The 16,072-nt window shown below is 44.9% G+C and overlaps 1 protein-coding gene across 1 annotated transcript in view; it reads right to left on the bottom strand.

Annotated features, from left to right (window-relative positions):
* FOXO3 (forkhead box O3) overlaps positions 1 to 16,072 on the bottom strand; it is an 87,418-nt gene that overhangs the window by 9,256 nt on the left and 62,090 nt on the right. Inside the window, exon 2 of the mRNA XM_063150976.1 lies at positions 5,268 to 6,702. Within this exon, the coding sequence (XP_063007046.1) occupies positions 5,302 to 6,702 (1,401 nt within the window). The 3' untranslated portion in view covers positions 5,268 to 5,301. The remainder of the gene's footprint in view (positions 1 to 5,267; positions 6,703 to 16,072) is intronic.

The following is a 16,072-nucleotide window of genomic DNA, read 5'->3' as shown; positions in this document are numbered from 1 at the left end:
GGATCATTCACACGAGACAGACGATTTGCAAAGACTCATTCTGTAGCAAAACCTGTGCACTGCTGATCCAAGGAGGAAAGCACTGGGGAGACCAGTTGATGCGGGCTGTGCTAAAAATATCGGTTTGTGCTGTCATCTGGTGAGAGTATGTCATCCTGTAATCTTAGCATCTGCAGGGACAGCAAGTTTCTGCCTAATTATTGCTGCTGAATCACATGACAAAGCATGAGGTTCTAAAAAATACATCTATATAAAACACCACCAGAAGAACACCCAAACCACAGGATAAGACCACTGTCCTGGCTTCAGCTGCTTTACACTCACAACACAAGCCCGTGGAGCCAATCCTGGTTTTTACAGATCTCTTCTCTGGCTTAATAAAACCCCAAACAATAAACCCAGATTAAAAACATACCAGAACAAAAAAGCCCTATTCCCAGAAGGAGTGAGCAATTCATTTGTGTGTCAGCTCCTGCTCTCTTCACACAGCAAAAGCCACAGCATCCCTGCAAGCCCAGGACTGGCCTCTGGATGCAAGGGGCTTTGATAAGCTTCAGTGGGACCTCATGGGGGACAGTCCCAATGGGGTTTGCCACAATATCCCCTCTCCTCCTCCCTAGCAGCCACGAGCACAGAGTTTGTTTCTTGGCCACAGATATATTCCCCAGCCACTGAGGAGCCTGCTCAGGGCAGGCCCTCCTTGGAGTTGAAGGGATCCCTGTTCCCCACAAAATACATTTTCTACATAGATATTTTTGTTCAAAGACTAAACTTGGCATGTGTTGAGTTCAACTAGTCACAAAACCACCTTTCAAAACTTGGGCTGGCAGAAACAACATTTAAATGTTACAAGTGCCACCACCTTAACCACTGGCCTACTAGAAACGGAGCAGAAGAATGTGCTGCTCTTGAATTTCTTCTAGATTTTTTGAAGGTGGACAGCTCCACCTTAGCTCTGTGTAAAAAACCTGGCAGTCCTATTCCTGAGACCTCATTTTTCAAAATAAGAGAAAAGGAAGTGCAGCTATGGTCCTGAGGCAGTCACATGTCATCAGGTAAGAGGTCAAGTAATTCAGCTTTCATGGGCAGAAGTTTTCTGGCAATAAACAAAAATCATTTTCTTTGTGGCAAACTGCACACAACTCTCTGATTCAAAACTCCATCCAAATGGAGATCTTTGACTACCGATTTTCACTTTTAAGGTGGTGCTGTAAACATGAAGTCATCCTCAGACCAATTTGTCTTAGGTATGAATTGTACAGAGAATTGGCTGAACACCAATTAACAAACTGGCAAGTAGTCCAAGCTGATATGGACTAATGAATGACTAACAGACATTTTGTTAGGTTTCCTAAGATTTTTTTCACCAGAGATGTTAATCATCAAGTGTGAACGCTACGTGACTATTTGCAGCTTGTGTATTCTGCAATAAGATGATGTAGGACCTAGATGATACTAGTGGAAAATGAGTGACTTTAACTCATCTGTCAAGTATTTTACATGTAATTTTCAGATAAATCAACCTGAGTCCAGCACAGCTCTGTTACAGAGCCCAGAGGCACCCTGATAAATGACACACTGAAACCTCCTTCAGAAGATGCAGCTTAGATGAGTTTTTCAGACTATGACACTAACTCAAGAAGTTCCCGCCCTGCTCGTGCTGAGCCCTTCTCCACTCTTTGCCTAACCCTGACAGCATTGCTGCCTACATGATGCCATTGTAAACTGGATCACTGAAACAATCCAGGCAAAAGCAACTTCTTGGATGAGTTTTAGTGCTGGAGAAAATGTTTGCTCATGCAGCAACTGCTCACCAGCTCCTGACCTTCCAGGCAGCAGCACAAGTCCGGAAGTCTTCCCTGATGCTTTCTTTTGGGATTATTCCTCAGCAAAAGCCAAGTCCCTTTGAACTTTCCAGGTGAGACAGACCCTGGAGCAAAGTGCAGAGTTGTGGGAATCCCACTATAAGACAAGAACCCATTAACTTCAAAATAAAAGGTATTCTAGAGACAGGTGAAGGAATAGTGATGCCTATTTATTGCTAAACCCTCTGAAATACCAAAGTGATGATTACCTGAGTGGGTGGAGGGCATTATCCACTGCTTTTGGGAAGTAGGTAGAGAGAGAGGAACAGAGGCCCCAGGCAGTATAAGAGGGGGAAATTTTGACTGAGCAAATAAAGCAAGTAAAAAAAAAATTGATTTTCTCTATTCCTTCTTGTAAGAGGAAAAAAAAAAACCAAACCGAACCCAAATTCATTTATGCCTCAATGAGGCTCCCCTGAAAGGCTGGGCCTGGGCAGCCTCATGGGCACGGGTTGGTGGGGTGGGACTGGCCAGGGTTCTTTGCAGGGACCATGCACAGGCTTGTGTGCAGCAAATGTGCACAGCCACTAAACCTGCAACAGTGGCATCTCCTGCAGGGTTTTTTAATTTCCCTATGAAGAAACTGTAGTTGATTTTCTTCCAAAGTAAACCTCCCTCAATACCTAAGTATGTATAAATTAAATACCTGTGTATTTGCCTTCTTTCTTTTCTTCCTGAAAACTGACTCCAATGTTTCTCTTATTTTTAATAGAACACACAGCACTCACTATTCCTAGGTATGACAATAATCCATTGTAACCACTTTTGCCTGCCTGCAAAGCACACCTGGCAGTCCTAGTGAAACGGATTTAACATAAGCAATTACCAGGCTGTTCTGCCAAAAACGTACCCCAGTCTTTGGACTTGTAAAGATTCATTACTGGGGCCATGAACACTGCTGAGAGAAGATTTTAATTCAGGGATCCCTACTGCTGCAGTGGAGAAGTAACCAAGAAAAGCAATTCAGAACGACCGCATCTGATGTCATGCGAGAAGCCCCTATCAAAACGCGAGATGCTCACAGGGAGGCAAACTCTCAAAGAGTGCTGCTTTACAGATGAGGAAGGGTGCATGATGAACCAGCTCAGCAGAAATCATCTGTGCTTGCACCTGATACCAGAGGCGCCCCACAGCAGCCGGTCCACTTGTCAGAGAGAGGGAGAGAGGCTTCCACAGATGACTGGACAGTAATCCACCGAGGAGAGCTGTCTCGTTAATAAATCTGTCCTCTGCAATGAGACTCTGCTCACACAGATGTGTCAGCTCCTTTATTCAGAGGGAGCAGGCTGAAAAAGATCATGGCAGCTACGCTTTCCATGGATGCCAGAGGCCAGGGTGAAGAGGCAGCAGGGAGCATCAGTGAGGAGGTGGGGTGTTGTGTCTCCTCCATGCTGCTCACACAAGTCCCCCTCGGTGGCTGCTACCTACATGCAGCACATGAAGCTATGGAAGCAAGAGGCTGCCCTACTTGCTTGTGTCAAGCAAAACTGTCAATAACATCTATTTTTCAGGCCCCATTTGACAGATTGTACTGCTGGATGTTGCACAGCAATAAAGTCCCTACAGCCTTTTTTTTTACATCATGCAATGAAGCTTTTTCAATCCAAGCAGCTCACACACCTGAAGGAAGAGATAAGTGGTCAGCAAGTACAACCTGCTGCGAACTTCTGCTTCCTCAATTTTGAATCAAATCTCTTTTCCCCCCCCCTTTCTTTTCCTAAATTCTTCACAACCAGAACTGAAGAAACCCCAAAATTCATCTGTGGCCCTGGCATTGCCACATTGCTTCCTTGCTCAGGGTTCGTGGGATGCAGTGTCCTCTACAGGCCTTCTCCGCAGCCCGTCTCCTGGCTGTGCACTGCAAGGCTCTCGCTGAGAGCGAGAAGATGTGTGAGAACCAGAGCAAATCCTTGCACTGACAAAGGACTGTGCACACCAACAACTCCATCAGAGCAGGGCAGCTTTGCAGGTGGACTGAGAGCAGGCTGCCTGGCAGCCTCGCTGTCCCTCACAGAGAGCAGATAACAGCACGTGTCCTGAGGTGCTTTGTACGCACAGGAAACAGGAAAACATTCTCCAGGTTTACCACTGCTGCTCACCTACCACAAAGCTTCCCCTTGAACATCTAACTGTGAAACAGTGAATGAAAACGCAATTAAAGATGAAAGGGGCAAATTATGCACTGTAAAGTCAGAGGATACCGACTCCTTCTTTCTGTCCTTCACCTGGAAAATAAGAAAGCTGGAAGTAAGCTGTAAACCGAATGAATGCCTCATTTAACCTCACCACTGAGATGCTCTACATACTATTCTGAAGTTAATAGAACACTTTCAATAATTTATAGCTAACCTTTTATCCTACTACATTTTGAAATTTACTCCCTTATACTAATAAATAAACAAAGGAGAAAGGGCACTTTGTGTGGCACCTGCCCTATGAGTCAGGGAATATGTATGTGTGAGCAGGCAGAGGTATGGGCAGGATCCTGAAGAATCACAAAAGAATGACAGAAACAATGATTACAAGCCCCCAGCTGTGGAAAAGAAGCAACAGAAAAAACCACATCAATCTTGAAAAAAAATTAATCTGAAGAAGCTGACATTTAAAAAACACCTATGTCAGAACCTCAATCTACAGATATTCTCTTGGATGAGTCCAAAAGAAAAAGATGTCTACCCCATTCAGGGAGCGGGGAGGAGGAAAACAGTTATTGCATACTTAAAACATTAAGTAGGCCAGGACATTCCTGAGACCAGGATCCCACCAATATATAATTCCTGCATTTGATACCTTTTTTTGGCCAAGAAATACAATTTTACAAAAAAGCAAACCCAAACAACTTTGCTAGTGTTGCTAAGCCACAGCAGCGGCACAACTCTGATTCTGTCCAGATCTGTCCCACACACCCGATCCCAAGTGAGTGCGCTGATCTTGCAAAGACACTCTTCCTCCTCCCCCACAGCAACTCTGCTCCACTGACTGCAGAGCCCCTCGCCCCATCCCTGTGTAACACAGCTTGGGTACACGTGGCATCAGCTGCAAGAGGGAATCCATCTGTTGCGACTTCAAAGAAGACGAGTTAGAGCTCTGTGATTCCTAAAAACCACAAATATTCCACCTTGGTTTGCCTGATTTGTCATTAACATTTCTCATGCCTAAATTAAGAAGGGCGCTGAACACCAGATGCGTGCCGACAGTGTTGCAGTGGAGCAGCTTTTATAGCTTAGCCTCGTTTCCTTCCACACCTCCACATTTCTTGGTTGTGCCTGTTGCATACCAACACATAGCAAGCCATCACAAGCCAAATTACTATTATTAGTGAGCACTAACTATTAAGGGTTCGGTGCAAACTCCAATAAAACTAAGGAACCAATTATTTTACCACATCTATGGGGCACTGACCTGTTTGCCCGTTTTCCCTGTTCTCAAAGATCCTTCAGCCTGGTACCCAACTCTGTGATGAAGCCTGTTTAGCACCAGTGAAGTTCCCCACATTCAGACTGACAACGTTCTGAGCTGAGATGAGGGAATCAAAGTTAAAATCCAGCCCATCGGCATCCATGAGTTCACTGCGGATAATGGACTCCATGTCACACTCCAGGCTCCCATTGAAAATGTCCAGGTCCAAGTCACTGGGGAACTTCTCGTGTCCCATGACCGGGAGGTTCACGCTAGAGGAGTACAAAGAGGAGCCTGACAGCGGGTCAGAAAGTGTTTGCATAGACTGATTGACAGGTGACTGCTGATGTTTGGTGGATCCCAAGCTGTTGGAGTCACTCAAGCCTATGTTACTGATGGAATTGGACAAGGCACGGCTGCCACTAAGAGAGGAGTTGTGGGACTGGTGCTGGTGATGGGACAGGTTCTGACTGACCAGACCGCCCTGGCTGGACTGCGCGGCAAACGACATCATGGGGTCGTTGCGGAGCATTATATTCCTGCGGGAATTCTGGGCGGACACAGCTGTGCTGGCTTGTGACATGAGTGGGTCAGACTGTGTCATCATGACATCGCTGTGACTAAGCGCATCAGAGGTGAGGAGATCCTGCAGCGTCTGGTTGTTGTAATGAGAAATGGAAGAGAAGGTGGCCTGCTTGTTCTCCTGAATCGTCTGCATGGGCGACTGGCGGAGGGAATTCAGGGACGACGGCCCAAACACAGCGTTGTTGAAACTACTTGATGGGGAGCCCAGCCCTGAACCTTTGGAACCATAAGGAAAACTGGAGCTTCTCTGCATTATCCCTCCTGTGGGTGACTGCTGGGAGGGAGGGAGTGTTATATTGTCCAAGAGATCATCCATGAGGTTATCAGTCAGTCCATCATTCAAGTTCATTGTCCCAGCCATATCAGTCAACCTAGGCAACTCCACAGTGCACGGTTTGTTTACCGATGGGGACAAGCTCGATGGACTACTGTACAGCATGGGAGAAAGTGGAGCATCATCATCTTGAACATCATCGAGCTCGGTGCTTGCCAAAATTGGCGACAAGCGGCCACTGATCGTACTGGCGTTCGAATTTGTACGGGAGCGAAAATCTGTCCATGCATCCAGCTCGTCGCTGCTGCGGGAGGTGGGACTCCCTGGCCACTTGGAGAGCTGGGAAGGGCTGTCCTCACTCGTCTCCTGGGCCGTCTGCAGGGCTGCCTTTTTCTTCGCCGCCCGCCCTCTGCTCTTGGTGTACTTGTTGCTGTTGTCCATTGACACAGCGCGCCTCCGGGGCGCCTTGCCGCCTTTTCCACCATCTGGATTGATCATCCACCAAGAGCTTTTCCCGGTGCCTTCATTCTGCACCCTGACGAATCGGCTGTGGAGTGACAAGTTGTGTCGGATCGAATTCTGCAGGAAAGGAACAAAACAAAGCGTCAAGACCAGCACCCCACTTCTTTTACTACCCAAATCTCAATCATTAAACCAACATCCCATGATAAGAGCAACACGAATAAAATCATTGGACCCTCCTGGACATCTTTGTGAATTTCTCAGGTGCTGGATATGGGAGGGCTGGAGTGTGACTGTGGCATGGCAGCGTTCTGCTGAAAAGCAAGCCCCAAGCTTGCACCAGCTGTGCATTCCTTGTGCCCATCTCCACACCCCTAAAAACTTCATCCTAAGAAAAGGTGACATTGCTGAGAGAGTGACATTCCTGCTAGAAAGGAGCTAGATGTTTCTCCCTTACTTTTTACTCAGGACAAACTATTACTATCAGTAATCTTGCTATCAGTTCCTTGAAATAAAAACTGCAAAGGCACAACAAAACTCTGGCTGGAGGGGTAGTCACACTCATTGCAGCCTCTGCAAATGTCTTTTTAATTCTTCATGGGCACGTGTGCTGCATATTTGTTATAATAATTCCTGAGAAAACTGCAAGTGCTGTTGCTCCTCTCCCACAGGCACTCTGTGCATGACTAAGCTGTACTTTCTCTCTTGATTAGAGGCACCAGAATTATGCCCATACGGCAGTAGCTGGCCAGCTGTCCCCTCGCTATAGTATCCTCACCGTCTTCAAAACATGATGTGACACAGTGTGCAACGATATCCCTGTCCCCGTAAGCTGCTGGATGCAGAGCTGTATGAAGCTGCTGTACACAGCCGGATGCTCCGTGCTGTACAGGATGCTATGGAATACAGGGCTCTCAGGGGAGCCTGCACACAGCCTGCTCCTGCACCCTACCTGCTCGCACTAGTCAGCAGCATCAAACTGCTCAAACACCACGTTAGCCCAAACTGGAGATAACCACCTCACAATCAGAAAGAGCCTGAGAAAACCAGCCCACGGTAGCCCCAGAGAAACGGCACCAGATTTAAACCAAAATAACTGAGATGAAAATCCCACTCCAGTCATCCTGCTGATCTTGTGCTTAAAATATGGATCAAAGAAAGGAAAAGCAAATAGTATTTGTTAGTGTGAATGCTCCCACGTTTGGTAAACCAACATTTTTTTCCCATGTGGAAATCCAAAAGATTTTTGGAGCGATCCCATATTCCTTTGAGAAAGCCCTTGTGCTATTCCTCTAAGTTTAAAGAGTTTTTTTTTCCTAAATTTTGGCAATTACCAGGTGTATCTATGAAAAGGATAAAATCATGTTTGTCCTATCAACATCTTTTAAAAACACATAGTCAGCAAGACCATAACACAATAAAACCATTCAGAACAAGTGCCCTTCATTTACAAAACAGTGAAGAAACTCCAGATTTAAATGGGCAAAGAATGAATCAATCAAGAAATCATTCACCTCAATATTTGCATCCTAAGGAAACATGGATGCTTGACATAAATAAACTGGAGATACATATAAAGAAGTACAGCCCAGCTGTTTTTTAAGAACAATTCTTTTCAGTATAAAATGCCTTTCTTTCCTCACTGTTTTGTGGTTTTTGTCAGATTGTGAAATGGAAAACATGCCTGAAGTTCTTGCACGCAGACAGCAGACGTGGTTGTGATTATCACTTAACAAAAAGAGAAATCATATGGACCATGCTTCAAAACAGCAACTGTTGTTTTAAACAATTTACACACAGCAACTGATCGGACTTTTCTGACATGCTCAAGAGAAGTTTGGGTCAGTGCCTCAGCTATAAACATGCCCATTTCTGAGCGACTATCATGCCATCAAAATATAGTGGATTGAGTTGCATCATAATAATTCTTCAGCCTAAGGAGGGGAAAAGCTTTTTATTGTTTAACTGATGGCATTTTACAATATTTTGAGTCTGGCAACAGTCTAACTTCTAATAACTAGGTACCACTCCTTACTTTTTCAGGTTTCTCCCTGTAAAACTGGCTGGAGAACCGATTTTTTTTGTTTAAAATAACCTTTCTTGATACTCCAGCTTATACTGCATCTCTGCAGGTAGCTCTCACCCTCAGTCCCTGTAATGTCCATGGACAACCACTTATGAGAACATCTGTATGGGGATTTCTCCATGCAAAGTCCAGGCCAGGCTTCAAAAGGCACAGGAGCTATGTTGCTCCCCACCTAAAAATGCTGGGTAAAAGAATACATGGCATCATGACTCTTGCTAATGAAAAATAAATCTCAAAGAGGAGAAACACCTGAGGTGGCATGTGCACTGTGCCATGCACAGCTTCAGATATAAAAAAACTCAGCCAAAGTGCCAGCAGCTAACAGTTTTCAGCCTACAGTATTCTCATAAAAGGGGTTATTTCTGCTGCTGGTATCCGTAGTATGAAAGTATTTGGCTTAAAACCATGAAAAATCCTAAATGGTAAAACTGTGAGACTGAGGAACCTTTCAGGATGAGGACTGCTGCATGTGTGGATACGTACATGGACATGTGTAATTTTCTTATTATATCTTTTTGCTCAGTGTCGGTTTTACTCAAATAATAAAAGAATGTAATAATCCTTCTGCATTGAAAATTGGTAGTTATAAAAAATCCAAGCAGTTTGTTTTCCTTTACATTAAGCACTATGCCACTTATAATCCTGCTTCTGTTTTTCTTTGCTTTTCCTCTGCAGGAAGATTTTCTTAGGCATAATTGTGGGCTAATTTATTTTTGTGTACCCCATCTCCACCCTCTGTTCAAACACTGCCTTAAAACCCACTACTTTCACGTAACCTCCCCCACTAACCTCTTCAGCAACAGTATCTGAGTTTTTGCTTTCTCCTTCTGTTGGGTGCCCTGCCAAATCAAATCAGGGCTGGATCCTATTATCCTTTCTCATGCAAGTTTTGTTACAGAAGCCACCAGGATTGACAATCCACATCAGTGAAGGCTGTTGCACTGTGCTACCAGGTGGCAATCTGGATGGAAATAACTGTATTTTCTACCTGTTTTCTGAGCTGTCAAAAAATATTCCTATCTGCTTAAAAGGCAGGAAAGTATATGGGGACAATCACTGCTCACAACTACGGGCATTACTAACATATGACCATGCAACAAACCACAAAGGAGGTGGGGAAGCATAGAAAATACAGTTTATCATTTGAACCCACTGCTGATGAAATTAATGGGGATTTGTCTTTGACTTATGTGGGAGATGAATTAGGCCATGATGATGGAAACTTAACACATTTTTCCATGCCAAAATGAGAAACTTTAAAAGATCCATAAAGGAACTTCCATCATCTGTCCTGGAGACCATATGTAGATGGGAGAGATGCTAGCCAGGCTGCAGACAGCTCAGATACCACCGATGGGTACAACATATGGGCTGTACTCGAGCACAGCAAAAAAGAAATATGATGAGCTCCTCCCTTTATTAGTGTTGCTATTTATACCAGGCTTGAAGAATGTCGTGTGCTCCACTGAAAGCCAGAGGACTGAGGTTCCTGCAGATAACATCTAGAGCATCGTGTACTGCCCTGAGGCCAGACCAGCTGCATTGAAGTCCCCTTTGAAAGTGGTCCTGCAAGAAGAGGGACTGTCCCTGGAGACAAGGAAGACTCAGGGCAGAACTGGTGTGAGCAGAGGCTGGTGCAGTGGTGCCACAGGCAAGCAGTGAAGCAGTGCTGCTGTCCTCCCTTGGCTTAGGCTGATGGCACCAGGAGAAGGGGTGAGCTGGGGGACAGAACAGCCAGGGCAGCAACACCGGGGCTTGTACCACTTCCCCCAAACTCTGGGACATGCTCTCAGCTTCAACAAATTTTGATCCACTGCCCTGTGTTTTATTTGGTTGATACTCCTCGAGGGATCCAGCTACATTTTGCTCTCAGGAAAATCCCCCGAGATCAGCTGGCATGTCCTAATTACACGAGTCTCTCTCAATATTTTGCTAAGACTGCAAACGGGCAAGCTGACAGAGAGGACACTCAAACACTTCCAAAGTGCCCTATCCCTAATCTGATACAAACAACTGAATGAGTCTCCCAAGCAGGCCAGGACTGTGTGTTATTTCAACACTCAGACTCAGTCAGACAACAGCAGCAAATGCTTGAGCTTTTAAAATGGAGAAAATTCCCCCTCCCTGTGCCCATTTCAGCCTCTTCCGAGCAGTGTTTACCTTGTGGAGCCTGTCCACTAACTCAGACACCAGCTGCAAGTGCTTCCACTGCAGCACAGAGTCTTTTTTGTCTGGAAGCAACATGTGGTATCAATTTATCATCCTCGACAACGCAACAAGGAATCCACTCGCTTTAAAAATAAAATGAGAGTTGTGTAACTTAACTCTTAAAAGTCCCTGCCTTTTTTTTTTTTTTTTTTTTTTTTGCCTGAAGATTAGCAAGATGAGGTGCAGCTGGTGGCTGATGAGTCCAAGTTACACACTGGTCTGTTTTTCTTTCAGTGTTTTATAGTGAGTAGCAAACTCGAAATTTCAGATATGGGCACCTAAACTGTAAAGTTTAACAAGTGGGATATTAAGACACGGTGGGAGAAAAACAAACACTATCGCAGACCGATAAATGCTGCTAATGCTCACTTGGGAGAATCACACTTTATTTTATCCTGTATTAACATATATGATGTTTTTATTTCACTATATGAAGTTGTCTGGTAGCCATGAAGCAGAGAAAGGCATCAGATGTAATACAAAAACAAGCCATGAAAACAATTCCTGCTTATCAGCCTCCAGCTGAACAGAGGGAGTCGAGCTCCTCCATGGCTTTGCTTGCTCACTTGAATTTCAGTTTTCAGCTTATGTCATCTTGCTCAAAATGTTGTCACACAGATCTCATTTGGGATGAACACCTCTAGAGACAGCTTCCACCAAAAAATTATTTTCTTTAAGAAAGCCCTACTTTTTTTTGCATTCAGTGGTTGACGAAACCAGAGCCTGTTAGTAATTCAACGCATTTTGCCCACCTGTTCAGACCAGTGTCTGTGCCTTCTCATAAAGTAACTCAAAACTTGCTTCAACTACCAATCTTCATAGAATCATAGAATCACAGAATATGCTGATTTTGAAGGGACACATCAGAATCATCAAGTCCAACACCCAGCCCTGCCCAGGACACCCCAAGAGGCACACCATGTGCCTGAGAGCATTGTTTGAACACTGAACACTTGATGCTGTGACCACTTACCTAGGGAGCCCAACCACCCTCAAGATGAAAAAGCTTTTCCTGATATTTAAGCTAACCCTCCCCTGGCACAGCTTCATGTCATTCTCTTGGGTCCTGCCACTGGTCACCACAAAGAAGAGATCAGTGTCTGCCCCTCCTCTCACAAGGATGTTGCAGACTGCAAGGAGTTCTTCCCTCAGTCTCTTTTTTCTCCAGGCTAAACAGAACAAGCGACCTCAGTGCTCCTCATTTGGCTTCTCCTCAAGGCCCTTCCCCATCCTTGTGGCCCTCCTTTGGACACTCTCTAATAGCTCAATTTTATACTGTGGTGCCCAAAACTGCACACAGGACTAAAGGCGATGCTGCATCAGTGCAGAGCCCAGTGGGACAATCACATTTCACATATTTTACATTTTGTTTGCTTTAAAGTCCCCAAGGAGATTCAGTTGCAAGTAATCAAGAAAACAGATGCAGTGGCTGAAGTTGCCAATTGTGCATGTACATAGGAATTCCTGGTGAAAGGGATTTGCAAGCCTAGGGAAGTTGATCTTTAGAAAGCACCAATCTAGTGGTTCCATACACTAGTCCCTTGTTGCCTAGCTGCAAAAGGCTGCATGGCTACATGTCTCAAAGAACTTTGAAGTCCCAAAGTGGCCTCAGAATTTCTTCCTCTTTCCCATGAGCTTTTGCAAAACAGAAAAATGTATATAATTTAATAAAGTAGTGACGGTGCTCTGCAGATACAGAAAAATCAAGAACTAAAATATAAAGAAAGTTCTCCCACAATATCTATCAGCCATGTTGTTCTGATATATCTCTTTTCCATATTAAAACAAGTATTATGTGTTTCAGATTGTTATATTTTCCCTAAAGTATGGAAGCTGCAGGGACAAAAAAAGCATTAAGAAAATTACACACAGGAAAAGAAATCTTTTCTGACACCCAAAGTGGTTTCGATGTCTGATGTTTAGCATCATCTGCATGTTCCCAAGGCAGCTCCCAAAAATCCCACCAGCTGTTCAGTAGAAGCAGCCAGCCAGCACACACCAGAGTCCTGCAGGGTGCAGCCCTTCACACCCAGCTGGGAAAGGCACCATCCTCACACTCCTGCATATGTGGGGTGACACAGGCTCAGCCCTACCCAAGCACACCCTCCTTCAGGAAAATGGAAAAAAAAATATCCCACAGATTTAAGAAAGTCAGCTCTGCATCTGAAGGGTGGCTCTGTGGTTTCCCCTCCTCATCCTCTCTTCAAAGGAGTTTTCTGACCTTGGTGGTAGGGGAAGAACACCAGAAGAGGCCTCTGCTGTGATCAGCTCTGCCTGCACCTCTGCCCACCCCAGAAGAGCAGAGCCTTGAGGGATTTAAGCTCCTTGGGAGACCAGTAAGTCAGGACAAGGTTTATGCCCTGAAACGTGCTGGGACAGGAGAGCAGCACACGGATCTGCCTCCTGCGTCCCGCACGCGGGGCACTGCACTGTGCCAAATTCCAGCAGGAGAAAGTGATTAGCAGAGGGAAACAAACCCTCCCCGACACGCACAGCACGCTCCCCCAGCTGCGCTGGCCACGAGGGCAGGCTCCCAGCCACCTGCCCATCGCAGGCTTTGTGCCCTCCTCTTCCAAAAGGAAAGCATCTCAAAGCATGGACCTATGGGAACTGAGTCATGACTTGAAAGTTTTTCCTTAAAAAAAAAAAAAAAAAAAAACAAACAGTAAGAAAAGTTAAAAAAATTAATTCTAGTTTAAACAACCACTGCCTCACTCATTGCAAACAGTGATATTGCAAATTGCTATGCTGACGTAAATAAAACTTAGCTGAAAATATACACTGCCTGGAAATTGCCTCAGAGCACCACAATTCCAGTTAGCAGAAAAATCTCCAGTTATTTAACAGTCAGACACGCTCTGACCACATGAGGACTCTAATAAATAACATTTGTTTTGCTGTGAGTAGAGCACGCTGGTTGTCATTTACACTGGGTGTTGGGAGATGGGAAGCAGAGTGCAAGGAAAATGCTGATATTTTAACACAGCTGTGGACCAGGAAGGTCAGGCTCTCCAGCAAGCACCACCCCCCCACCCCCCCGCCAGTGTCAGGAGCCAGGTACCTGAGCACCCTTTGCCATAGGAAGTCCCCTAAAAAATAAAGTGTTATCCTCTGCATGCTATGGCAATGCTTTTCCACATCAGAATAGGAGCTGGGAATCAGGAGGCATGCACTGCCACTGAGGTTGCTAGGGCACCTTGTCAAGAGGCACCTGGTCCAGTCCCTTCCACCCACTTCATATTGTAGCCACCCAAAACTCAAAACCACAGTTGATTTAAATAAAAGGATTTAAGTTAATTAAGAGCAAGAATTTACTGCAAGGGATTGCTCTTGTAAGGTGAAATCCCAAGGGAACTCATCACAAGCTTGACTGGGACATGAACAGAGTCAGCAAGAAAATGGGAGATGTTGCCCTTATTGAACTTAAACCCAAGGAGCTACATACAAAAAGGCTGCAATGGACACACAGGGCTGGGTCTTTACAGAGACAGAGCAAAACAGTTGTAATTTCTGTTCAGGAGTGGTATCACCAGCAGGTAACATCTTTCTTTTCTCCTACTGTTTCTCAATGGCAAGCCCTAGTATTTCAAGTGCTTCCACTGTAAGAACTTTGGAAATAACACCATGCTTTATTTGTGGAGCTCCTTCAGCACAGCATCGCTGCATTTCTCCTCCACACCACAGAGCCCCCAGAGAAGGGCAAGCACACAGGAGTAATCAACCTGAACACTGTACATAACAGTAACACCCACAAAAACAGCTACTCCTGTCAGCACAGCCCCAATCCACCACTGCTGAAGCTACTGGAAGAGTCCTCCCAAACCTCAGTGGTCACCCAGTTAGATCTTAATGAAAACAATGCAATTTTACTGCAAGGCAGACTTTCATCATGAAGGCCTTGGGTTTGTATTGCTAGAAAGAAGATCTAGGGAGAAAAAAAAAAAAAGCCTCTGTTTTTCATTTCTTAGATGCAAAGATCCACGCATCATTGTGGAAGCCAGAGTGCTCAATTCTATTTTTACTCATTCTCAGCATATGGCTGTTACTATACATTGACTATTTAGAAACACGTATGGGCGTTTTTTCATGCCTTTATAAATAAATGTGAGTGATGCTACTGCTTATAATAATTCACTAAAAATAGTAGCTTCCCATGGAAGATCATAAAAGCCTCTCACTGCTGAATCACCTATTATAAATCTTCATTTTTTGAAATCTTTTGCAGTCATGGGTTGATTTTTTTAACACTTTCTATGAAATGCAAGTAAACCAGCAACATCTCCCACCACACAGCAGCAGGGGAAGAATAAAATCTGTGTGGACACAGCATTCCAGGGTTCTGGAAGCCAAGCTCAAGGCTGCCCTGCATGCAGCTCTGCGAAGTGCTAGCTCTGAAATGATAGATTGTTAAACACCCGGCCGGGATTAATTGCAAGTGTTGAGCTGCACACACTAAATTGTCAATCTGGTGACAGTTACAGCAAACATGTGACTGATGAGAGGAACATGTGACTGATGAGAGGAACAGATCTGATGCACCGTCGCCTGACTGAGTTTGATCCGGCCTCAGCAAGCCCTTCAGAAGCCAGCAAAGGCACCTGAGACCTTCTCACGAGAAAGCCCACAAGCAACCTCCAAACCAGCCCCCAGCATTTCTGCTCTGTCAGCTAATCTGAAACAGGACCCCTCTCCTGTGCTATTTTAAGCACATAATTACTTTATTATTGAACCAGATGATACTATCTGATTTTTTAAAAAAACAACAGCATTTTAAAATATGATGTGCTTCAGTTGGCAGCTGAGGTGGCAAAGGGAATGGTCCTGCTCCACAGACCTGAGCTCTGGGGGAAGCTGGGGATGCATCTAAGCATGGCTCTCAGTGACCCACTGACTTTTACAGGCAAAAACCCCTTGGGAGCCTCCCAAAGGGCAGCTGGTGTGGGAACACACAGCTGTGACTGCAGTTACTGCAGCACTGCTCTGGACAGGGCGTGAATTAGGAGACAAGGGATAAGTGAACAGAACAACTTGAAAAACAGGTATCTGCTTCATGACTCCAGACTGGATAGCTACCAGTAAATACCTGAGCACTCTTCAAAATGTAATGGCAGCTGTAAAATATTAATGCCTTTTGAAAGTAGAAAGTGATCAGTTTTCTTTCTGATGTATTCTGACGTTCATTCTGCTTTCGTC

This window comes from Melospiza melodia, chromosome 3 (genome assembly GCF_035770615.1).
Source record: "Melospiza melodia melodia isolate bMelMel2 chromosome 3, bMelMel2.pri, whole genome shotgun sequence".
NCBI classification, from domain to species: Eukaryota; Metazoa; Chordata; class Aves; order Passeriformes; family Passerellidae; genus Melospiza; species Melospiza melodia.
Note: the sequence above shows the minus strand (reverse complement) of the source record. Positions and strands in the feature narration are given on the sequence as shown.